This window comes from Miniopterus natalensis, chromosome 1 (assembly GCF_054644295.1).
Source record: "Miniopterus natalensis isolate mMinNat1 chromosome 1, mMinNat1.hap1, whole genome shotgun sequence".
NCBI classification, from domain to species: domain Eukaryota; kingdom Metazoa; phylum Chordata; class Mammalia; order Chiroptera; family Miniopteridae; genus Miniopterus; species Miniopterus natalensis.
The window spans coordinates 53,565,100-53,590,599 of NC_142081.1; the positions used below are offsets into that span (position 1 = coordinate 53,565,100).

A 25,500-nucleotide genomic window follows, 5' to 3' on the forward strand; every position below is an offset into this window, starting at 1 on the left:
ACAGAATGTGTTTCTTCTGTTTGATTAATATGAAATATGAGGTACTGTTATGCCCTTTCGGAGCTGAAGAGGGCTTGTAAACCTACACCCTCTTTTCAGTAACGGGTTCACATTCTGGAAGTATTTTGACTTTCTATAATCTTCTCTTACCGAACATTTGCTATAATTTTTTCGTATGTCCTTTTGCAGCCTGCCACATATTGGAATGCCGCAACGGGATGGCCCAAGATGTCATAAGTACCATAGGGCAGGCTTTTGAGCTCCGGTTTAAACAATATTTGAAAAATCCTTCTTTGAGTACTTCTTGTGAAAGGTCAGCCAGCAGTTCTATAATTATTTGACTTACTGTATTTTGTTTAATTTTAAAATTAATACGGCATTTTAAAATAGACTAATGAAATTAGTCACTTTTTTTCTTACAAATGGGCACAGTTTCAGTACAAACTAATAGTAGCGTTTTTCAGATTTTTTTTCTACTCATATTTATCCAGATATTTCCTTTGGTTTGTAACAAAACTAAAGGAGACACTAAAAGTGAGAAGGGATCAGCCATGTTTCTCGGATGTTATACAAAGCTATGAATTAATTAAGTAGCATCATAAATTAATAAACATCAACAAATTTCTCAGATTTGTTTCTACCCCAAAGCCCTAGCATATCACTAAAAAAAAAAAAAAAATCAAGAATGAAAAGCAAAATAACAAGAGTCAAGTGTCTGTTGCAGGCATTCCTGTTAGTTTGTTGGTTTGCAATGCAAAAAGATCAGCTCCGGCAGCTAAAACACCCTCACCCATTATCTGGTTGTTCTAAGGCACAAAAAGGTTGCAGTGAAAGCCAAAGGCTTCTGGGTCCCTGGAATGCAGTGAGGCCCCTGGCTTGCAGAACTCACACCTGAGAAACAAAACTCTTGGGCCTTTTAAAATGCATTTCTCCCTCTAATTTGTCATTTGGTATATCAACAAACACTGGGTTTGTAGCTGCCTGTTATGAGGTGGTAGAGGGTAACAAAGGAGAGGTGGTTACCAAAAAGCCTAGATGTTGGATTTCTCCCAGGATAACACACATCTTAGTGCTGCCCTTTTGTTGACATGTGATGAACCCAAAGAAACCATGCATGTTGTCAGTGGAATTGGTTCAATCCAAAAGGACTTGATTTACTCTTTTTCATAAGAAACTTTTACTAATTCCAATTTGGAAGAAAAGTACATTTGTTTTCTTCCCCTATTTCAATTTTAAAAACAATGCATGTTTACATAAATCTGCCCTCTTGCCACATATGGTTCTAATATTTCTTTATGAATCTCATCTACTCCTCCAGACTTGTGCAGACAAGGTAGTTGGCCAATAGCTTTTTAATTTTTTTCTTCTTGGTTTAATAAACTGGGCCAGGTCCTCTGTCCAATATCTGTATTTTCTTTGAGCAAAGCATTTATGAGATGGTACAAAGGTTGCTGGAGATACCAGGGAAAACTTTGTATTTTTATATCCCATTGACAGAAATGTCTTACATTCAGGGAGTTCACTTACACATATGTGTGTGTGTGTGTATATATTTTTTACTTACTGGGGTGGGGGGGGACAAAAAGCATCATCCTTGGCATTTTGGTTGGCTTGCCCCACTTTAATTGCCCACGGAAATCTAAACAACTCAGCATGTGGTTGCTTCCATCCAGATGTTTGACATCGCTTAAGCGCATCTGTAAACTTACAACATGAATGCAACATTTTTCAGGATGATTTACGTGGTTCTGATCCCTCTGCATCCCCTACAGCATTTGAGTTCCCGCCCAGCCTCTTGGGGATTCTTTTTTCCCTTACAGTGAGGAGGTGCATGTTGATGGCCATGCTGAGGACAGAGAAGATCATGAGTATTACAATGAGATACCAGGAAAGCAGCCACCTGTGGGTGGTGTTTCAGATGTGCGGGTCAGAGTTCAAGTCACAGAACAAATGGCTTACTGCCCCATACGCTGTGAAAAGTTGTGCTATTTGGTAAGTAACATTTTATTACGATCAGAACTAGCAATGTGATCCTGTTCTTATCGCTAGAGAGCTGAATTTGAGGGTTTCCAAATGCTAATTTAGAGAAAGTATCATCTTCCTCAGGACAGAGCCAGAGAGTGAATCACTGACAGAGACTGGAGTAGATAACTTTTACTCCTAATTCCCCAGCCTCAGCCTCAGCAACTGACCTCACATCTCACTTCCCTGGGAACCCCAGGGCAGTCCAACATGTTACCCTCCACTTCACCCTTCCCTGCCTCAGAGTCCTCCTTGTTTCTCTTCCTTAGTTACTGTCTCCACACCTAGTCTCTCCTCTGAGCTCCCAATCCCACCCCTTCCTGCCAACCCTGTGCCCTTGTTCTGCCCATCACCCTCTGTCTCAATCTTTATTCTCTCTCTGCCTCCCGGTTCTTTCCCTTCGGCCTGCACGTAAACTTGGACACTTCTCCCAACCCAGCTAATAATATCCCGCCTCCTCCTCTTTCTTTTACTCACAAACTTCTAGAGAAAAACTGTCTTTACCTCCATGTTCCCATTATACTACACTTCTAAGATCTGAGCTCCACTTGACACCTTGATAGGAATTACTTTTACAGGGGTCACCAGTTATTTTTTGGTCACCAGTGGTTTAATTGCTAAATCTGTTCCGCCTTCGGTATTCTGAATTTGTCTCCAGCATTTGATACCTGTTGGCTGCCTCTTCTGTTAGCTTCTAAAACATTTCCATTGTGTGATACTGATCCTGCATCTCTGGTTGCTATTTTTCTTTCATCGTGATTTCCAAGTTTTATTATGAATATTTTCAAACATACAGAAAAGTTGAAAAAATTATACAGCGAACACTCATATACTCACCATCTAGATTCTACAATTTACATTTTACTATATTTGCTCTGTCATCCTTTGTAGCCATCCGCCCATCCATCCATCCATCCATCCATCCATCCATCCATCCATCCATCCATCCATCCATCCTATTTTTGATGTGGGTTCAAAGTAAGTTGCATCTTTTCTTTTTCTGTCTTGCGTTCTTGCATCCCCTCCCCTGGGAACCCGAGCCTCTGCCTGACCACCGTGAAGCCACTCTCCAATGCACTGCCCTCGGCCAGCTTTCTCCTGCAGCCTGACACCTATGTATACACTCCTGCAGCTTCTCTGTTTTCAGCTATTCCCTCTCTCTGCAGCTGTGATGCCACAAACATTACGTTGCTTGTTCATATCAAGATTGAACTGAGCATTTTCTTCTGGATGCCAAGCCAGATTCCTCTACTGATTTATTCAAGAATGGTTTTGCTGCTGTGCCCATGTATCTCAGTGGTTAGAGCATCAGCCCATATACCAGAGGGTCACAGGTTCAATTCTTGGTCAAGGGCATGTACCTGGGTTGCAGGTCTGATCCTAATCAATGTGTCTCTCTGACATCAATCTTTCTTTCTCTCTCTCTCTCTCTCTCTCTCTCTCCTCTCCCTCTCTCTTCCCCTCCCCCCTCCTTCCACTCTATCCTCAGGTGAGAATTAACAACAACAACAAAAAGAATGGCATTGCTACTCTTTCAGTAATCTACAGTCTTTTATTTTTCTCACACTTTGAGCCCCATATCAACTTAGTTTTCGAGACCTAGGATTCTACCACGAAAATATCTTTTGAATACACCCAGCCTTTTCCATTCCTGTTGCATCTTTCTAAGTTTGGTCCTCACTTGTACACATGGTTCTGAAAGCACCTTCCTTGTCTTTAACTTCATTCCCCCAAACGCTCCTGCATAAAACTACAGAATAGTCTTTCTAAAGCATAGACACCCCTCCTCAAAGGCATCCGTGGATCCCATTCCATTACTGAGGAGAGCAGGAGACATTTAAGTATGAAAGTGAGCCTGGCACCAACCTCAGCAGAGCAGGGCTGCAGTCTGCCATTCATGGCGAGATAGAGGTTTGCCAACTGGCCGGTGTTTATACAAGTGTCCTGGAAACCACACCTTGCTGAGACTTGGATGGAGTCCTGGAATGTGACCTCCCAAGCAGAAGCAGAAGCAGAAGCAGGAGCAGTGTCCCTCAGGGTGTGCTCCTGACAGTGGCAGCCTCCACAACCCTCACCCCATCTCTGCAGCTCCAAAACAACACATGAGCGAGAGGAGTCTACACTCCCCATCCCAGACCTCAGGTTCCTTCTCTTACTTGCCAGACATGTCCTGTATCAGAAAGTGAAGCTGTCTGCTGTATTCTGCTGGAGTATTATTAGCATTTTTTGAAAGTTTCGGAACATATACTATGTTTGTAAATGTCTCACGATTTGTCATTCGTGCAGCCTGGAAACTCCAAGTGCAGCAGTGTCTATGAGAACTGTTTGGAGCAAAGCAGGGCAATCGGTAGGTACAGTCGCCCCTCCCCATCTGCCACTCTCCTTACCCCTTGTAAGTCATGTGGCCATGTGTGGACCTTGCTTTAACACTTCATGGGAAAGGCAGGCAGGTGTCTGTCACTGACCACACCACTTCAGTTGCAGGCTCCCCACATTCTGAGAGACCTGAGTGCCACGTGTGTCCCTCGGAAGGCTCTTGCTTCTCCCTCTACCGCACACACTGTGGCCTTACCTCGTGGGCCTTTCACTGCTCTGACATGAACACTCTCACGGGAAAGGGGCTTTCTCTGCTCCCAACCCCAGGGACTCCCACTCCAAAGATCAGACAGTAGGTGAATGTGAAAATGAATGCTTGTCAAATCCATCAGGATTAAAATAAAACCTTTCTTTCTGCTTGGCCAAGGGAACAAAAGGAAATCTGAAATGTGAGAGTCTTCATTATGGTCCCACCTACCCTAGACTTGCCAGGGCATTAAATATCTTATTATGACCCTGATCATTGGCACTGGGCAAAGCTTTCCCACAACACAAGTGTAGGGCATCAACCATCAGATTGGAAGTGTATTTTCATAAAACCAAGGTCTACTGCCAGGTAGTCATTTCATTCTTATAAATCGTTGAAGGTATTTATTTATTTATTTATTTGGGAAGGGAAGTTTTGCAGCTTTATAGGTGTGATAACTGGACAGTGTAAGTAATACAGAGGAGGGTAGAGTTGGATGACCACACTTAGGGACGCTAGGTAAATTAGCAGGAACTTGTCCTGTAGATAGATGGTGGTCACTCCCAGGGATACTTTGGTATTTCTTATGGAATTATGCCAATGCCATTTATTAACTTCATTATTTTTTACAGTGGGGGAACATGAGCATTTATTGTTTTGGGTACAGCTATGATTGCCACCTTCCTCCAACCTGCAAAAATAATACGAGTAGTGAGCTAATGCAGTACTTAAAATTCTTCAAAAACATGGCTTCTTTTGATAGAAATTAAAATTTCATGCCATTTTTTAAAGTTCTTTAAAATTTTAAACTAATCCTTAATAATATGACTAAAACAAGTTAATGGTGAATGTAAATGTATTTTTAAAACTATGCTCCCTGGGAGCTGTAGTTCCTACCCACCCTCCTTTCCCTTACTCTGGAAATCCCTAACCTAAGGAGCTAATAGTCAGAAACACACCACAAAAGCCCTGTGACACTTAACAATTTTCTTCCTGTGCTGCAGCTCACTTGGAATTGTCTCCATGCCCTGTCTTTATGTCATTTTATGTTCTTCATTTATTCAACAATGTACTCAATGACTGTTTATTGTCCTGTGGATCAAGCTCTGAGCTACAGCATTGTTTCTTTAGAAAAGCAGTTTCCTTACTTCTAGTGGGAACCAGAGACTAGGAAGCCATCTCCCCAGACCTCAGCCACTGGGACCATGGGAGGACAGAAAGACTCAGCCCTGCTCCAGGGGCCATGACAAGTATGGTTCCTCCCACTGTGGCAGGAAGGACGTCCCTGACTCCGTGTCCTTTCATCCAGAAGGCAGATGTTCCTATTGTGGGGCCTGCCTGTGACTCCTTGGGCATATGTTTAAAAAGTGATCCGAAATTCTTGACCAGTGAGCAAATTAATAGCAGTTGCCAGAACAGCAAATAGACATTTTTTATGGCTTTTCCCAGAGATTCATACATAAGCATTTGAGGGACACCTATACAAATATTTTCAATAAGGTTTGGCTTTCTCCTCCCAGTTCATCGATTTATTCAAATATTGACTTAAAACTTGAATTCCAGTGTATTATAAATACTGCAATAGGCTTCTGGTTGTTGAAGGAGTTAATTGTATTTATTGCCAGGTGTATAAAATATCCCTATTCTTAATATAAATTCCCTTATGGAAAGAAATAATTAGCAAAATAGAATAATGTTTCCCCAGCCTTCAAGTTAAAATGGAAATGTTGATATTTTTAATCAAAAAGACGTTAAATGCCCACAAGCCCTAGGGGCCTGCTCTTACAAACGTTGGTACTCACAGTGTGCCCACTGTGCGTGTATTTCTTTTCTGCCAGGAATCCCCTTTTCGGCCGGCGGGACAGTTCTCAGAATCCCACTCGGCACAGGGGGCTTTGGAACGCACGGTGGCTGGCGGGTGTGCGAAAGCTCTCATCAGCCACACACTTCATCCTAGAAAGGCTTTACAGTCGGGTACAGGGTGAGATAGGGTTTTTCCCTCATTTAAGACAACACTGCTGACTTAAATATAATGGCACGTTTGAAAAAAAGGACCGGTAGTTTTCAGGAAAGACCGGGTACGGACGTTGGCGCTGTTGAGCAGTCCTGTGCGGCGGCAGACGTGGTGTGGGCCGCTCGTGTCAGCGCTCCGAGAGCGGCAGATGAGTCGGCGCCCTGTGCTGAAAGCAGGCTCCGGGTCTTTAGGACACGGTGGGGGCAGACCGGGCGGACGGACACTCAGTCATCTGTTCACCCAGCTGACAAACAGCTGATCAAAAGATGCTCTTTTGAGCATCTGCTTTCTGCCAGGCATGGAAGATGCAGAAGATGCACGGATAAGTGGATTCTAGTCTCTCAGGGACTCGGGGGATTTGTAGTCTAAGGGGAAGACGGACAAGTAAACAGATACCTTCAGTGTATCAGAGGGTGGCACCTTGCCTGGCTGGCGAGGGAAGAGCTGAGGGGAAGGCTTCCTGAAGGAGGTGGGTTCAGAGCCGAATCTTAAGGATAAATAGAAGTTAGGTAAAGAAGGGAAGGGGGCAGGTATTACAAGCAGAGCTAAGCACCATGTGCAGAGGCCCTGCATCGGTGAGTGAGTACACAGCTGAGCCCTGATAGGAGCTGTGTGTGGAATGCCTGCTCTACGGCAGGCGCTATGCTCAGGGAGTCCTCAGCCACATTCTTTCCTTTAATCCTCACGACCGTATTTTAAGCCAGGCACCCCCATTTTACATACACGAAAGCTGACACTTGGAGGGGTTAAGTGGCATGGCTCAGGCCACACGAATAGTGAGCGACCTGAAGTCAGGTCCGTGTTAATTCCGAAGTGCAGCGCTTGCAAACCCTTTTGATCACACTCCACTTTCAGTAAGTTTATGAGCAGGCAGTCCTAAATAAATGGTATCCAATCATGCATAAGTTATGGACACATATGCTTATGATTATGCATGTATCATAAAACACACAAAAATAGGAAATTTCAAAGTTAGATAAATAAACATTTTTTTAAAAAATCTTACTAATTACATTGGCTGAATACTGTCATTAGGGAATATCTCAAGGCTGATACACATGTAAAGCATTTATTGATAAATAAAATGGACTTAAGTCTACATTTCACATCTTGATAATTTTAACTTCTGGTCGGTCAAACTTTGGATCTAATAGATTACTCTTATTTATAAACTCTAATGCAGCTAAGGAGGAGATTGTACTAAGAAGAGTAATCTTCAATCCTTGGTTTCTTTGCAGTGATCTTTTAGCCACTTACCCATTTGTGAAAGTAAGTTTACTTTACACTGGATAATACACTTCATAAATCCACTTAACCCAGCAAATGGAAACTGTCATGTGTTGCAAAATGCTGCAAACAAATGAGATGCCTTGTCAACCCTCCCTCTGTAGAAATCCCACTCCTCCCTCAAGGTATCCCATGTACAGAGTATGACATGGCACAAAGTGGCATGTGGTGCTGACAAACAGGTGTAAGCGGGTAGTAAGAGCTGTTGTCTTCCGATGGGCTTCCCCTATTCGGTGTACTCTTAGGTTTCCATACTATGCATTACAAGAATCATAGCGCTATTCACCGTGATGTGAAATCCAATATGAAATTGGTCCCTTTTGGACCACATAAAAGGGGTTTAATGACTGAAACAGTAGAAGGACTGATGTTGCTTTACGGCGAGACGATGGAATGTCAGTGCCACTCCTTCACGTGCAGCCTCCTGGAGGACTCATTGCACACGTGGCCAAAACTATAAATGTACTAGTTTCAACGGAAAAGCAAAAACATCCTATCCTGGCATTCTCAAGGCTGGACCATCTGGATGGTACAAAGTACTTTACCTGCCATCAGGTAGTGAACTACGGTGCTAATAGCCATTCATTCAATAACTGTTGATGTCATTGTACGTGCCAGGCTCGTGCTAGGAGCAGGAGTTGCAGCTCCTAGTCAGCATGAACAAGACAGACAGGATCCCTTTCCTCACAGAACATGCAGTCTAGACATTGTACACACATTAAAAAATAATAACATAAGCAACAGAACATATTACTCTTGTGATACGGGCTTAAAGGTAAAGTAAAAACTGCTAGGAAAGCAGAGACTTAGCTAGTCTGAGAAGGTCAGAGAGGGCTCTCTTGAGAAAGTGGGCGTTAAACTGACGCCTGCAGGATGAAGATGAGGAAGGAGAGAAGAGCATGCCAATTAGAGAAGATGGCCTTGAGGTGGAGGCCATACCACGAGAAGGCCAGCGTGAGCCGTCGCAGACACTGGGAGGAGAGAGGTTACAGGGAAGCCGGCGGCCGGGAGCAGGGCCTCGGGAATTTGAGTTCCACGTGGCGTGTGTGTTTTCCTGGTGCCTGGCCTGCAACTCCGGGCAGCATTGTAGGTGGGTTTGTGCTCTCCGCTGGACAGTCGGCCCTTTTCCTCTTGGCTGTTCTTGGGATCTTCCGGCTCCTTTTCCTGTCTGTTTGCAATAGTGGGGCAGGGAGACCGACGAGAGGGAGCTTTTCCTCGAAGACCGGAGTTTATCTTATTTGTACAGGTCAAATCTAAGTCAGTATTCAATCCTTGTAGAGGATAGGGGTGGCCTTTTGCTTCCTGTCAATTCTAGACTCAATGTGATTTTAATTTGTTTACAAAGTAGAGCATGATACACTGATCACGACTAATCACTCCAGGTAACGCCCACGAGAGAGCCGTGCACTCCCAGAGCGACGCCTCCTTATTGAAGCCCACCTGCCGGGTGGACCTGTTCGACGATCCCTGCTACATCAACACGCAGGCTCTTCACAGTGCACTCAGCCCTGCCCGAAACCAAAGCCCAGCTCAGCCGCCGGGGAGCCCGTGGCACCGTGAGAGTAAGGAGCTACTTTCTATCTCTATTGATTTCCTGTGGGTGCTGTGACAAATTACCACAAACCTGGTATCTTCCAACCACAGAAATGTATTATTTCACAGTTCTGGAGGCTAGAAATCCTAAATCGAGATGTTAGCTGGGTTGGCTCCTTCTGAAAGCCCTGGAGAAAAATCTATACCATGCTTTTTCTAGTTCCTTGGCTTGTAGACACATCACTCCAACCTCCACCTATCTTCACATGGCCTTCACCCCTGTGTCTCAGATTTCCCTGTTCTCTCTCTTATAGCAATAGCCCCTGAATCTGGGGCCCACCTAAATCCAGGAAGACCTCATCTCAAGATCATTAATGACACCTGCAAAGACCCTTTTCCCAAATTAGGTCACATTCATAGGTATGGGGGGGGTTAGGACTTGAACCTATACTTTTGGGGTTACTGTTCAACTCACTACACTGTCTCTGTCTCTCATTTTTATTATTATTTTTGTGTGTTAATCTTCACTCGATATTTTTCCATTGATTTTTAGAGAGAGTGGGAGGGAGGGGTGGGGGGGAGAGAGAGAGATGTGAGAGAGACGCATCGATTGGTTGCCTCCCGCATGCATTCCAACCTGCAACCCTTTGACCCTCTAACCACTGAGCAACACCGGCCAGGGCAACTGTCCCTCATTTGAAAGAAGGCTGTTTCCATGGCCTCATTTTCAGGGAGCTAAAAGGATTCCTTCACCACAGTAACGGTTAATAACAGATATTCACTGAACTTCATCAAGATATTAATGGATTTCAAGGTTTTGGGACTTTGATTTTGAATAATCTTTTCAAATACTTTAAATTCACTCCCAGTTTTTATTTCTACTGTGTGCTTTTGCTGAAGGAAGGACGGTTGAAGTCAGGGGATAATTTTGAATTTGTTTGCATGAGGAACAATGGCCATGATTTCCATTCTGTCTCCCGATGGAGTTAGTTTTATTCATTTCACAGCCCCTTGGTAAGTCATCTATAGAGCACTAAAATAAGGATGGCTCCTTTTAAACCATATGGACTGTGAGTAAAAACAGTAAGATTTTACTTAATCTTAAAAGGCATCACTTTCTTGCCAATTGCCTCCTGGGATAAATGCAGAAACAGGAATACAAATAAATAAAAGCAAAGACAAGCCAAAAGCCTACAATCAACTGAAAAATAAATAAACAAGACATACTTTTCATAAAATATTGAAGCTTGTTAGGTTCAGAGAGTGGCTTGGTGTCAAATTTGGTTCATTCCAAGGGTGTAGAACCCATCTCTGAATGCGTCCTCTCACTGGCCCGGGAAGCCTTTTGGGAACTGCCAAGGGCAACTTTATAGCTTGCATGGCCAGGTGGCATGATGGAATTTACAAGGAGATTTTGCTGAGCCTTGGCTTAACCAGATCACCTTAGCTCTCTAGGCTAAAAGACAGAGGTCCTCATTGCCAGCCATCTAGCAAATGGGCCATCTTCTTGCAAGCTTTCCAAGATCACTCTCAGCTCCCAAACATCCCTGTTGGGTTCTCTGGAAGCAGATGCTGAGGTGGGGCTTGTCATGCAGGGTCTATATTGGGATCAGTTCTCAGCAAGGGACGGGCAGGGAGCATGCTTGGGCAGGGGGAGAGATGGCGCTACCATGAGGGCCTGAAAAAGCCTCGCCAACCCTGCAGAGAGCACGTGGGCCTGTCAGAGTTGCCCACATTGGGCTCACTTATCTCAGTCTTTGGAGGTGGGCCACACGAGGTCTTGCCCAAAGGTAGGGCCGCTCTTTGCAGCTAAGGCAGACCCTGAGGGGATGGTTGGCTGGAGGCTGGCTGCTGATACCTGGGGCTCTGGGTCCTTCCCTGAAGGGGAATCTGGGTCATGGACAATGAGATATGCAATGAATGCAGATTCCTGCAGTGAGCTTAACTAGGAGAGTGTCCTGTGTGGATAGAATAGTATTTGTTAGAGGGACAGCTTTTGAAAAAAAGGTTTGTGGGCCTCAGGTTTAAGTAATTTTATAGCCCAGCCAGGCATGGCTCAGCGGTTGAGCATCAACCTAGGATCCAGGTGATTGGGGTTCGATTCCTGGTCACATGCCTGGGTTGTGGGCTCGATCAATGACTTTCTGATCATTGATGTTTCTATCTCTCTCCCTCTCCTTTCCTCTCTCTGAAATCAATAAAGATATATTAAAAAAAAAAAAAAAGTAATTTTATAGGACCATACACTTGATAGCTTCCTGTCATGGACTGTTCAGAGCAACAACATATTATTAGAAATACGGCCCAAGTCAGGTGATCTGATCTATTCCTTGATTCTCAGCTGCAATTCCTTTATAATCAAGTCTTTAATGTTAAAAATGTTCATAACTCAGACCTGGCCCTTGTGGTTCAATTGGTTGGGCATTGTTCCCTGCACCAAAAGGCTACTGGTTTGATTCCTGGTCAGGACATATGCCCAGGTTGTGGGCCCAGATGATAGGTGTTTCTCTCTCACACCCATATTTCTCTTTCTCCCCCTTTCCCTTCCTCTCTCTCTAAAAATCAATAAAAGCATACGTATTTTTAAAAATGTTCCCAACTTAAGCAAAGAAACTTTGCCTTTTGTCATAAACAATTTAATAATGTGAAAAGGCAAAATTAGTCCATCATTCCTGCCATTGGTGCAAAGTAAGTCAGTCCTGCTATATCCAAAATAGTAATATCAAAATGTTTTTTCATTGACTCCAGCCTTCTTTTTTCATTATTTTCCCTCCTCCTGCCTTGGTGGCAGCAAGTTTAATAATTTAGGCCTCTAGTATCTCTCACTCTTTATTTCCTATTAGGGTTTAATGTACCGTGGCCTTCCTGGGCTTCTTGCTACCCCCTCAAGGTTAACTTCAGCCTATCATTACTCCCTCCAAAAATTTAAATCCAACTCCAAAAGTATAAGTAATGTTGACTTAAGAAAATTTAGTGGAGATGGAGTAGGGACAGCTTTGTACATACTTTTCTGTTAAGTATCGTAAATGACCTTTTAACCTTTCTCCTCTAATGTTTCCTCCTATTTCTTTCTAGCTTCTTTAGGCATTCTTAGCCTCCTTTATCCAGACAAAAGCTCACTGATTAGTTCCGTAAAATGAGACAAGGACCTAATATCTCTCAAGCGTGACTTCGGGGCTCCTCAGTTCATCTGGGTGCACTGCCAGGAAAACTCTGGTACAATGTTTACTCTTCTCAAACATGGCAGAGGAATCATCACTACTGATGCTAATTTTTGTACCCCTTTATATTAGTTTCAGTCTAAGCTGCCATAACAAAGAAATACCATAGTGTGAAAAGGACTGAAGCTCATTTCTAATAACCCCAAAATTGGTGGTTCAGGTCTGGTAGGACCTTTGTCAGTCCTTGACACTGGGCTTCAGTCTCTGGTCCAAGGTGGCTGCTTGGCTGTCACCATCATCACATCTGTATTCAACCAGTGGGAGGAGAGAAAGGTGAAAGGAGTGCACACACATCCTTTTAAAGGACATGACTCAGGTGTGCAGCTATCATTTCCTCCCGCCTGCTATTCGTGGAACTTAGTCATGGGGCTATACCTAGCTCCCACGGGGCTGAAAACATTACTCTAGCTGGGTGGCCATGAGCCAGCGAGAACTATCATGTAATGAAAGGGAGAATAGATAGTGGTGAACAACTGTCTCTGCTACCTTCCTGCCACCCCAATATCCATGAGCTCTTCTCTTCTCATAGGGCGTATTAGCCCTCTCCCAAAGGAAGACATTGCAAATACCCCATCCAAATACAGCATCCAGCTTAAAAGTCTGTGACATCTGGGTGATGTGAGTCCCCTCCATCAAGTCTGGGTGGGGATCCTTATGATTTGCCAAGCTGCCTGCCCTCCTCCACAGCCAGAATTGCTGGTGGAATTGGAATCAGATGACCATAATACAAACTCACATTTACAGAAGGGAAGCGCGGAAATGCCCAGCGGTCGCTGGCTCTAGTGATTACCAAGTCCTTGCTGGGCAGTGACAGTGCAGGCTCCCGGAGCTGGAGGCAGGAGAAGATGATTTGCTTGGACTCTGGTTAGGCTTTAGGACAGGACCTCCTTGTCTGTTGTTATCCATGGGCCGGAGCTGTGCCTTCTGGGATGTTCCTGCCATTATCCTCCATGTGTACATTAAAAGTGGATGTTGGAGAATGTGCCTTTCTTGGGGGCTTCACAACTTTTGCAGCCTATTTCCTGTTGGTGTGGGCTCAAGAGGTTGGAGTTTGCTTTAGAGGCCAAACAGCCAGAGGCCAGGAGGGACTGTGATTTCTTTGGTTAGAAGAATCTCTGAAGCACATTGATAATTTGTCCTGGGTGTTGTTTGTTTTGTTTGTTTTTTTAATGCTAAATGATAAAAAATTGGCATCACCCAAAGTCACTGTAGACATTTTCAAAGACTTTGGGAAAGTCTTAGAGGTTATCTGTAATCCGGATACAGCATAAGCCTCTTTCTCTTCGACAGACAGCCCCAGGGACATAGAGAGCGTCTTCCGCAGTTGTAAAAGCAGTTCTTGTGAGTCAGACCCATTTCTCATCTGTTTTTTTGTTTGTTTTTAAATGTGTTTTTAATTTAAAAACAGAGAGAGGAAGGGAGAGGGATAGAGAGAGAGAAACATCGATGAGAGAGAAACATCAACTTAGATAGGCTGCCTCCTGCACGCCTCCTACTGGGGATTGAACCCACAATCCAGGCATGTGCCCTGACCTGGAATCGAACCGTGACCTCTTGGTTGGTGGGTCGATGCTCAACCACAGAGCCACATGGCTGGGCTCCATTTCTCATATGAAAGAAACACTCCTGCACCTGGGCAAGCCTTTCCTGGTCACAGAAGCCAAAGGTAATGTTTGGATCCACTGTTAAACTAGAGCCTGTTGGAAGTTCTGAAAACAAAAGCCCCATTTGTTCCAGAAACAGCATTATTTAAATAGCGCCCGGCACATAGTGTAGGGCATCAAGTTATATTTGTTTAGCGAATGAATGATTGAATAAATGGGTGGATGAGTAGGTAACTTGGTGGTGTCTCTTTTTTGTATTTTGACTTCAGAAGCACCAGAAACCGTCCAGCCAGGTGCCACCGCCCAGCCTGCCAGCTCACATTCTTTGCCACACATTCAGCAGCAGCTGCGGCATGAAGACTGCTACCATGGCAAGCTGAGCAGGAAGGCGGCAGAGAGCCTCTTAGTGAAGGATGGCGACTTTTTGGTTCGCGAGAGTGCAACATCTCCTGGCCAGTATGTGCTGAGTGGGCTCCAGGGAGGCCAGGCCAAACATCTTCTCCTGGTGGACCCTGAAGGCAAGGTATTACTGACTTCTCATTATCGTCTTTACAGGATGTTGTGATTAAGGTTGCTCTGAATGATAGTTCCCAGACCTGATATTGTTGAAGAGTGTTTATGGCTAAGGGTTCACTTTTCCTTGAACCCTCCAGCTGGAGCAGAAAGTTCTAAATAGAGGCTAGTGGAGGGGTTTGAGTAGGGGCCACCCTATAGGATCAAGTAGAGGGCAACCTCTTTCTGCCCCCTCTCAATTCAGTTCAGTGAATTAAATGAATACATGGAAGTACAGAGATTCACAGTTGACTATTGCTCAGTATCACATACTTAGTCCTTGCTCTCAGGGTGCTTATAATTTCATAAAATAGGTGCTTAAATAATTATAAGGATAAATGACATAAGAATGGTTCAATCAAAGCATTATGGTGCTTCTCAGGATAGAGGAGTGCGCTGGATGAGACACAGAGAAAGGCTTCTTGCAGGGCCTGACATGTAAGGTGAGCCTTGAAGAAAGCAAAGTCTTAAAAGGGGTGGCCATTTGGAGTGCAGGGAAGGAGCCACAGGAGCATACAGAGCAGTAGAATGGTATTAAGCCAATAAAAGATGTTTGAAGACAGAAATGATCCTGGACTAAAACCAACAAAATGGTAATAGTAAGTCCTTATCAGTAATTACTCTAACTGTAAATGGTTTCAAGTCTCCAATCAAAAGATGTAGAACAGTTGAATGGATAACGAAGAAGATCTAACTATATGATTTCTATAAGGGGCTCACGTTAGATTTAAGGACACACATAGGTTGAAAGTGAAAAGATAGGTAAAGATATTCCATGCAAATGATAACCAAAAGAGAGTATGGGTGGCCATATTTATATTAGACAAAGTAGACTTTAAGTGAAAACTGGCAAAAGAGACAAAGAATGACATTATGTGATGATAAAAGGATCAATTCACTAGAAAGGTATAACAGTTGTCAGTATATATGCACCTAACATCAGAGCACCCAAATATATGACACAAGCATTGACAGAACTGTAGGGAGAAATAGACAGCGAAACAATACTACTTGGGGATGTCAATAATGGATAGAACATCCACACAGAAGACTGACCAGGAGACAGAGGACTTGAACAACACTGCAGATCAAATGAGCCTAATGGGCATACACAGAACACTCGGCCCAACCGGAGCCGAATACACGTTCTTGTCTAGCACACTCGGAACATTAACATGTTAGGTCACAAATCCTAGGATAGATTATATGTTAGGTCACAAAACAAGTATTAATACATTTAAGAAGATTGAAATCCTACCAAGTATCTTTTGCAATCACAGTGGGATGAAACTAGAAATTAATGGCAGAAGGAAAACTGCAATATTTACAAATATGTGGAAATTAAACAACATACTCTTGAACAGCCATAGATGCAAAAATCCTCAACAAAACACTAGCAAACCCAGTTCAACAGTGCGTTAGGCCCTGGCCATGTAGCTCAGTTGGTTAAATTGTAGTCCTGATAGGCCAGGGTTGCAGGTCCGATCCCCAGTCAGGGCACGTACAAGAATCAACCAATGAATATAACTAAGTGGAACAACAAATCAGTGTTTCTCTCTCTTTCTCCCTCTCCTGTCTTCTCTCTCTAAAAAATCAATAAAAAATATTTTTTAAAATTTGAAAAACATTTATAGGAATGGTGACATGACATAATATATGAAACAGTAACATGGCAAAGAAGTTGATTGAAAATTTGGATTGAGTGACAAGTGCTCACCATTTTCCTAACCAGAAGGGACAGTTGCTTTAAAAAGGGATTGGGGAATGAAAAATTGTTTACTAAGGGATACAGTGCTAAAACATACCTTTTCTTCTTTTTATTAAGCAAAATATCTCCTTCAGGGATATGTTTGTTCTTTCCCTCCCCAGATTGTTGACATCTGTCAGGAGAACTGTTATCATTTAACCTAAATACTTCTGTTCTTCTTTTTCAAGGTGAGGACCAAGGACCACATATTTGATAACGTCGGCCACCTTATCAGGTACCACATGGATAACAGTTTGCCAATCATCTCTTCTGGAAGCGAAGTCAGCCTTAAACAACCTGTGAGAAGAGATAATATTCCAGGACTTTTGCATTTAAACAAATGATCATTTGGAAATAACCATTGCACTGACAATTCAAGAAACTCCTTTTTGTGTTGGACACAAGGATAACTAAAACTTAGTTTCTAGATAAAACAGAATCCAGATTATGAAGTGCATCTTTCTGAGACCACCATGGACTAACAAAAGCTGATCTTCAGAAAGTGGAAGTCAGAAGAGGGTAAGAGGATGGGTCCATTTGAAAAGAAGTTACACGTATGCACGGGTGTCACTTTTTAAGGCCGTATTGCATTGATAACAAGCTCAAAGCACAATTAAAATCACATGCTGAAGACAACCTGCATGAACTGCTGGGGCAGTGGGTGTGCCTTTCACCTGGGCCATCTGGGGACATTTTCATATCGGGGAGCTTAGTTCTCAGTGTCTTCATATTCCATAACTACAGAACCATTTGCCAAAAAATATATATAAATGTTTTTCCTTATTACAAAAATAAGAAGCAGTTTGCTGGTTGGATATTGACTTTATTGTATTTTTCTGTTTGGAAGCACTTTCACTGCAATGTTAAAACAAATTTGACACTGAATTTGGACTGTGTGTATGGCAGTAAAATCAAACCAGAAGCCACCAAAAGCATAAGCCTGTTTCATTGGCCTGTTCCATTTGCTGGTTAAAGGATTGGGGTCCAGATTGTTCGGCCTAGTGTTTCTCGGTTTTTGCTATTTGGACTGTTTGTATGCAGCACATGACAAGCTGAAGAGGCCAAAGCTAGCAGTCATTTCTGATTTCATCGTATTTCTCCCTTCCTCCTTCCTGCAGCCCAAAAAGCTCATGAGTACACAGATTTAAAAGATGGCAAACAAACCAGTGTTCTTTATATTAATATCCAGATTGGTTCCACTACTATGTAAAATACTGAATTTATTTGAAAGTATGGGGAGATAGCCTCCTGATTGGCTGTGACTCATGATAGTCCCTCACCTACATGTGTCCATAGCACCTTTTCTAGACAAGATCAGACAAAGTGCAGAAGGGAGAAAACATAGTCAGTGAAACAGCTGGAAAAGTTTGCCACGTGTAGAAGCCCTGGTGGACTAATGGTATAATTAAGCATTGTATAGGGACGAGCGCTGGGCTGGCTGTCATCAGTGTGACCAGGAGCAAGTTGCTCAACCTGTCTGGACTCCCATTTCCTTGTCTATAAAATGAGAGAGCTGGGCTAGGTGAATTCAGAGGTCCATTTCAGCCCTAACAGTATGTAAAAAGCAATATTTCCATTTATTAGGGGTCCATGTTGATAACTAGTCGGTACAGTAAAGGTGAGAGCTTCAATATTTTCCTTTAGTCTGTGTCTGTACTCAGAATGAATCACCCAACTGAGATCAGCGTTCGGAGAGTGGACATCCCAAGCCTTTCGGTCAAAAACATTGAAACTCGGGAAGAATCTAAGTAAATATGGTAGAAGTGGATTTGGTTGTTTTGAGTAGCAGAAAACTGTGTCAGTCCTTTACTTGCCTTTGCATATAGACCTGGGGCCATTACTCCTGGGTGTTTGTTCATTCTGAGTTATCTCGACAACAGTCTTAACAATTCATGTTGGCTATGTAGATACAACTTAAAGTTTGTAATTGTGATATATTTGCTAAGTTTTAAATTAAATATGGGAAACTTCTTTTGGATAGAAATAATGAGAAATCAAGCATACTGAACTCTAATATTTTTATGAAAAAGCTCATGATTTTACCTTATTTCTTCTGCTGTTAATTTCTTAGACAGCTTTGTTTCCTTTTATACAACTAGGAAATAATGTATTTTTCATCAGTTTTGCATATACCTTAGTTCTTGCTTATCTGTCTTCATAAAGGGAGGGGTTCAGGAGGTATAGATCATAGAAACGTATGGGTGATCTAATCACCTTCATCAGAGACAGGGAAGGGCTGTGGTCTCAATCTGGCTGAGCGGTGTTACCTGGGTAGCAAGAAAGAGTTTCTGATACACACAGATGCAGAGAGGATACATGATGTGAGCAGTACATCTGGGTAATGGGTATGTGACTGTAATGGTATCATAGTCGGATGAGCAAATATTGCACTTGCAAATACCACAGACACAGTTAAAACCAAAAGAAACAGCAAAGGAAATGTTAGATTGCATGCTATTTTAATGATGCACTCTTATCTTCACCTGTCTTAAAGTGGAAATCCGTTTGCCTATAAATACCTGTAAATGACTTTTCAAAATGAAATAAATGATTATTACTTTGTGACAATTGACAGTATGTGTCCGATGTTTGGGATTTGGAAAATTTGTCATTTGTGGGATGTGTCAGGGTTCTGACAGGAAACAGATGGCTCGCTTAAAGTGGGTAATTTGAGATTTTAATAAAGGGACTCTGTTCTACAAAGATGTGGGCAGAGCGAGGGAAACCACAGGGGAGGATGCTGTGTGGGGCCAGTGACGGGGAGGGGAGGGAACAGCAGCTGCAGGCGAGCGGCCTGTGGAAAGGCTGCTGTTCTGGAGCTATGGCTTATGGTGGAGGGATGCAGCCAGTCTCGGTGACCAAAAGAAAGGGGCTGGGGTCGTTACTCAACAAATGGTGCTGGAGCAATTGGACATCTGCAGGCAAAAGAATGAACTTCACACTTTACATAAACATTAGCTCAGCTGCATTATGGGCTCGAATGTGAAATGTAAAATGATGAAACTTTCATGAAAGAAAAACATAGGGGCAAATCTTCAGGAGATAGGGCTAGACTTGACATGATCCATTAAAAAAACAAACAAAAAACTGGTGAAAAAAAAGAAAAGAAAAAGAAAAAACTTGGTATATTGCACTTCATCAAAATTACAAATGTTTGCTCTGTGGAAGACTGTTAGGAGGATGAGAGGCCTACCACACCACACACACTTTATTCCCAACTCCTTTTGCTTGGTAGGCAAAAAGTAATAGTGACAATAAAGAACTGGAAAGGAATGCTGGGAATTGCTTATTTACTTACTTTTAAGGGAAGAATATGATCTCGCTCGTGTGATTTTATATTCCAAAATTCTGCCTTATAAATTTTTCTAAGAAGTTATTTTATCACTATTAACATCTTTCTCCAAAAAAGGGGAACTTCGGTTATCTTCAAGCTTATGTGACAGGAGCTTTGCAATATTGGGCATCGAAATAATGAACAACCATCCTTTGTAAACTTGAATAAGGCGCTGATATTAATTTATGAATTCTAAACATCAGTAATCCCTAATATTTTACTTGGTAGATTCCTGATAGATAAACCTTAGTTGTATGTAAAAATAAAAACCAATAAAATTGCAAGTTTTTCTTTTCATTTCATGGGAACTGAAAAAAATGACTTGCTTGTTTGTATCATTTAAGGGCCCATCGGGAAGATACTTGAGTTCCAACAGTGGACCAACAGTGGACCGTGGACGATGGGAGAGTCGTTGGTCTAGACTTTTCAAATGTAGCCTATTATCATGAATGCATCTTAGTCAGAAAAGCTTGCTTGCAAGAAATGGAAACCCGCCTGTATTAGTTTCCTAGGGCTGCTGCAACAAAGTAACACAAACTAGGTGGCTTAAAACAAGAAAAATTGATTCTTTCACAGTTCTGAAGACTAGAAGTCTGCAATCAAGGTGTTGACCATGATTTCAAGGGCCGTGCTCCCTCTGAAAACGGTCCTGAAGAATCCTTCCTTGCCTCTTCTAGCTTCAAGGTGTTCCTTGGCTTGTGGTGGTGTAACTCCAATCTCTGCCTCGGTCTTTACACGGCTGTCTTCTCCCCGTGTGACTCTCTGTGTCCTTTCCTCTTCTTTTAGGGGTACTAATAATCGTAATTAGATTTAGGGTCCATACTCACCCAATATAACCTCTTAACTAATTACATTTGCAAAGACCCTGTTTCCAAGTAAGGTCACATTCTGAGGTTCTCAGTGAACATGAAAATTTGGGGGACACTATTTAACCCCTACATGACCCAAGCCAGCTCAAGTCAAAAAATGTTTTAAAGTCCAGGTATCACAGAACCCAAGGAAAAGCTCAAGTGGGGGCTTCACAAAGCGCAGGAACCATATAGATCCACGGCTCTGAGTGACAGGTGCTCTTTCGTCTAGGCTCTGCCACATGCATGACCCAGATAGGAAATTTGATAGCATATTTCCCATAAAACACAGTCAAATGTAATGAAAGTCTGCTTGTCTTCTGTATGGTTACCACCTGACTCAGTTTCACGAAGTCTCATTTCAGTCACCTGGGAAGGGAAAGTGACTGGCCCAGCTTGGGCCTGATGCTCATGTTGACCCAGTCAGGTACGGCCGGGTCTCAGGGGCAGGGAGGTGATGATGGTGAGCCCATAGTGGCTGTGGGCAGGAGCAGATCTGTGAGAAGGAGCTTGACCAGGGCAGGCATTTTGACCCTCTGCAACAGTGCATGGCACAAAGTAGCTGCTCCCAAAGTATTATTGACTGACTATATGACAACTAATGGTCTGATCTCCCTTGGCTCCTTCAAGCACTCCTTTTCCACCTCCAGCACGTCACATCTCTGTCTTGTCCTCATAAAGCTCTCTCCTTTGTCTCATTCCTTTAGCTCCCGTTGCCCTCTGCACACATTCACACTTGTATTTCTCTACCACCCACTCTCAGACCACTGCAGCATTTGGGTTACGGCAAGTATAACTTCCCGATCTTTCCTGACTACCTTGGACTCCAACAGGCACGCCAGTCCGATCAGCCGTGACTACGGGGAGAGAGAGAATATAAATAATTGATCTTGAAGTAGTATTTCTACATTTTAAAAGGTCTTTTCACAATCTTAACTCGTCCTTGCCACAATCCCGGGAAATAGATAGCATTCTTGTTTTTGGGTAGGGACTTGGAGGCTCAGAGGGGTTAAGGAAATTGTGTGGACAAAAGCTAGGAGGTAGGAGAGCTGGAACTGGAACCTGGATCTCCTTACTTTAAGTTCAGTGCTCCTTTGAGGACAACGCTTATTTAATGATGGCATTGCATCGACCTGATAGCTCTGACACCAAAGAGAAGGTAGGAAAAAAAAAAGAGAAATGATTAACTTAACTCCACCTTTGTAAACGCTTCTTAATGGGAGGGATGACATCTCATCAACAGTGCGACATTTACACTTGAAATGTAAACAAGTCTGGGAGAGGTGGCGTCCCTCCTAGCTCACAGGTGTGTCTGTTTAAAAAACGCAGGATAAACTTTAAGCCAGCATTCCACAAACAATCTCCTGTCCGGCATTCACTGTCTTTGGTGGTTTTTCTCTCTTCTCCCACATTTGTCTTTATTACCCCAGAATACCTCTGTCTGTCTGTGTATTTCTGGACATGTCCATCCCTCGTGTGCATCACACCTTGCCCCTGCAGAACGCCTTTCTCAGTGCTCCAGGCCTCAAGCTCCTCTGTTGGCTACCTTCTGTCTGCCTACTTCTCCAGTCTCACCTCTAAGTATAAGAATCCTTCACTTTTGCTTGTCTGGCCTTCCCATTTGCAATCGTTCATGCTAGTCGACCTGCCTGTTGACTCCCTCTTCCTCTAGGAACCTTCCCTGATAGAGCCTCCATTAGATGTTCACTTGCCCCCAGAGTTATTGCCTGTTCTACTCATATGACATGTAGTCAACTATGTGTTTGTGTTGTCTTTTTATGTAAGCATCTTGCACTTCAAAAAGGGTTTAGGTACCTTCAGGGTAGAAGTCCTGCCCTGTATTTAAGCACCTAAGCCAGGAATTAAACAGGATATAGGTAGTCAAGTAAATTGCCTTGATTAAAATATATCCATAATTCCACTCAAATTCAGAGTGGAAGGCAAGGGGCTCTGTTTTATTTTTTATTTTTGCATCTTTTGTGACTTATGTGCTTAAGTCTTACTTATATTTACTGACAAGCTCTGGATTTGGAGATAAGTTGGGTCAAATTCTGTCTCACATTAGCTGTGCAGCCATGGACAAGCCATTTAATTTTTTTGGTCAGTTTCTTCTGATGTAAAATGGGATACTGATTCTTGCCCTCGCCCCTTACAAGACTGTGCTGTGAGGACCAAATGAGCTAGTGTCTGTGAAAGAACTTTCTGAATTCTAAAGCACTGTGTAAGGGATAGTAAACACTGTCTCCTCATGTGCTTTTCTTCCTTACATCTTTTATGCTTTTGTCTCTCTAAGAAACAGTTGTTTGTGGGCAGGGATCACTTAGCATTCTTGCCATAGCATTCCATCCTAACCTTTAGTATAGGACGCTCAGCTCAGTTTGCTCATGGATTACATTGATATATAAAAGTCCCTAAGCCTAGTTCTCACTAACAGATACCTTGGTTCAGGTTTCAGCAACTGCCTCTTACCTGAATACCTTTATTTGCTTTTTCTGGCACACAAAAAACACCTTCATTATTTGCTTGCTCATTCATTTACTCATTCAACAAATTCATTTTGAGTGCCTACCAGGGGCCATGAAGCATGTGGGATGTCCAAGAAACAAAGTAAGTACAAGATATTAACTTTGGACTGAGTAAAACAGACACACAACACCTAATTATAGTAGATATAAGAGCTATAATAAGATATGCACAGTGAGTACAGAGGTGGGAAATATTTCTGCCAGGGAAGGGAGGTGTGAGTTATGAAAGGCTACACCGAGGTGCTCATCTATCTTGAAGACTGAATAGGTGGAGAAGTAAGGTAGGGCCGTAGAAGTGAAAGAAATAGCTGGAGCAAAACAAAGGCACTCTGGCGAACCATAGGCAGGTCAGCCAGTGATTTCACTCTGTTGCTATGGATTAAGTACCTACTAGGCTAGTTGATGGAGTTATAGGGGTCAGTGTAGGTATCACAGGGGTGGGATGCTGAGTCAGTGTTAGGACAAGGGTTTCAAGGTCTGGAAGGTTCTTATTAAATGTTATTTTGCTAAATGTTAAAATGTAGCACAGGATGAGCTTGACATAAACTCAATCAGATAAGTGTAGCCAATTGCAAAGAAGAAATCAACTACGTCTAGTTCTAGAATAGAACGCCCAAGTGGGGAGTTCTGTAACAGTAGCAAAGGAAAACTGGGCAGATTATGAAGAGCCTTGGACAACCATTTTACTGCGTATATGGGAAAGGGCTAAAGGATCTGTGAACCTGCTGCTACTAGCTCCTTGATGTTCACAGGATCCCTTTTAACCATGGAAGGAACACGATGAAAGGGGCTTTACTGCAAACTGGGCAGCGCTGTCTTAAGGGACAGGTTAACATCTAAGTGACAAGAACATTCACACTCGAGGAAATTCAAGTAGTGAATAAACATGTGAGAAAATATGCCACCTAATTAGTAATTAAAAAACCACAAATCCAAACAAAGTGGGGCCTAGTAAGCAGGAAGACAAAGTAAGAAACATCAGAGCCTTTTTAGGTGATGGGGAGGCAGGCACCTTGGAGAATCAGAAGGCCAAATTCCAAGGGAAGGGTTTGATGGGGAAGGTTTGGATTCTGTGCCCTGGGCTTCGGAGTGACAAGCGCCGGGGGCAGGAGTCACCGCACCCAGGTGAGGGGAGGGGCCAGGGGGGAGGGGCGAGGGACGCCCGGGGACCAGTTATCCGAGCCCAAGGCAGGAGGCCGGGCGCTTGTGCGTCTCTAGGCAACAGTTAAACCCGCCCTTCCAGAGTCAACTCTCTTGTAATTGGCTCGCGAATCCACCAATGGGCGCCCAGGAGGAGTTTCCCGCCACCTTTGGCGCCCGCTTTGAAACAGTCCTGCTTTTGCAACTGCGGGCAGACTTCTCAACCAAGCTTGAGCAGGGCGGAGACTTTCGCTCCCACGTCCCGCCCCACCCCGGCTGGCCCCGCCTACCAGGGGGGACTCTCGTGGGCGATTGAAGGAGGCAGCTGCTCCTCAGTCACCCCAGGGCTCCGAGTTCGGTTGTGACTAGGAAGGAGCGAGCGGAGTAGAGTCAGGGTAAGGGGGTTTGCTACAAGTTGGACCTCAGCCGGGGCCGGGCTTTCCCCGCGGTGAAAGCATCTGCGCCCCCCGTGAGTTCCGCTTCGCCGCTGGGCTTGGGGGTGGAGCTAGAGGGGTGCGGGGTCCCCGGGATTCTGGCTGAGGCTTCCTGGAGGGCTGACCCGCCCCCTCCCCAAACCCCGCGGTGGTGGATTGCCTGCGGGTTGCGGGGTCAGCCTTTGACTTTGAAGTGTCATTCTGCTTGGCAGTGACGTCGGGGAGCCCCCCCTTCTCCTCTTATAGGCTGCTGGGGTAACGCTGAGACCCTACCCTGGGGACCCTGTCCGTGGTCACCCTGGCGCCGCGCCTGGCTCACAGTGGGTGCTCTGTGCACGCGCGCTGACCGAGGGCGTGTGACGCCGCGGCCAACGCCAGCAGCCCGGCCTCCGCGCTGCCTGCAGCTCGGGCCTCGCGGGGCCCGCCGGTCGAGCCCTAGCTGACGCCGCGCGGAGTTCCTGGGTAGGTTCGTGCGTTTACTCACTGGGCAGCCCCGGGGTGCTTGCTCGCTGCGTCCTCTGGGATCCCTGAATCGGTTTGTCTCAGCTGCTGTCATTAGCACCGATACAGGTTATGGCCATCGTTTGTTCGTATGTTTATTTTTCTTCCACCGAGTCCTGCTAAACTTTGTGATCTGGAACAGCGCTTGGTAAGCAGTTGTCGAATGAATGAACAG

At 43.9% G+C, this 25,500-nt stretch overlaps 2 protein-coding genes across 2 annotated transcripts in view; both read left to right on the forward strand.

The window, feature by feature from the left end:
- SHC4 (SHC adaptor protein 4) overlaps nt 1-19,111 on the forward strand; it is a 96,002-nt gene extending 76,891 nt beyond the window's left edge. Inside the window, exons 7-12 of the mRNA XM_016211067.2 lie at nt 190-313; nt 1,821-1,992; nt 4,309-4,369; nt 9,269-9,448; nt 14,514-14,767; nt 16,732-19,111. Of these exons, the coding sequence (XP_016066553.2) occupies nt 190-313; nt 1,821-1,992; nt 4,309-4,369; nt 9,269-9,448; nt 14,514-14,767; nt 16,732-16,887 (947 nt within the window). The 3' untranslated portion in view covers nt 16,888-19,111. The remainder of the gene's footprint in view (nt 1-189; nt 314-1,820; nt 1,993-4,308; nt 4,370-9,268; nt 9,449-14,513; nt 14,768-16,731) is intronic.
- Nucleotides 19,112-25,106: 5,995 nt separating this feature from the next.
- CEP152 (centrosomal protein 152) overlaps nt 25,107-25,500 on the forward strand; it is an 82,706-nt gene continuing 82,312 nt past the window's right edge. Inside the window, exon 1 of the mRNA XM_087821615.1 lies at nt 25,107-25,286. The gene's annotated coding sequence lies outside the window, so the exon portion shown is untranslated. The remainder of the gene's footprint in view (nt 25,287-25,500) is intronic.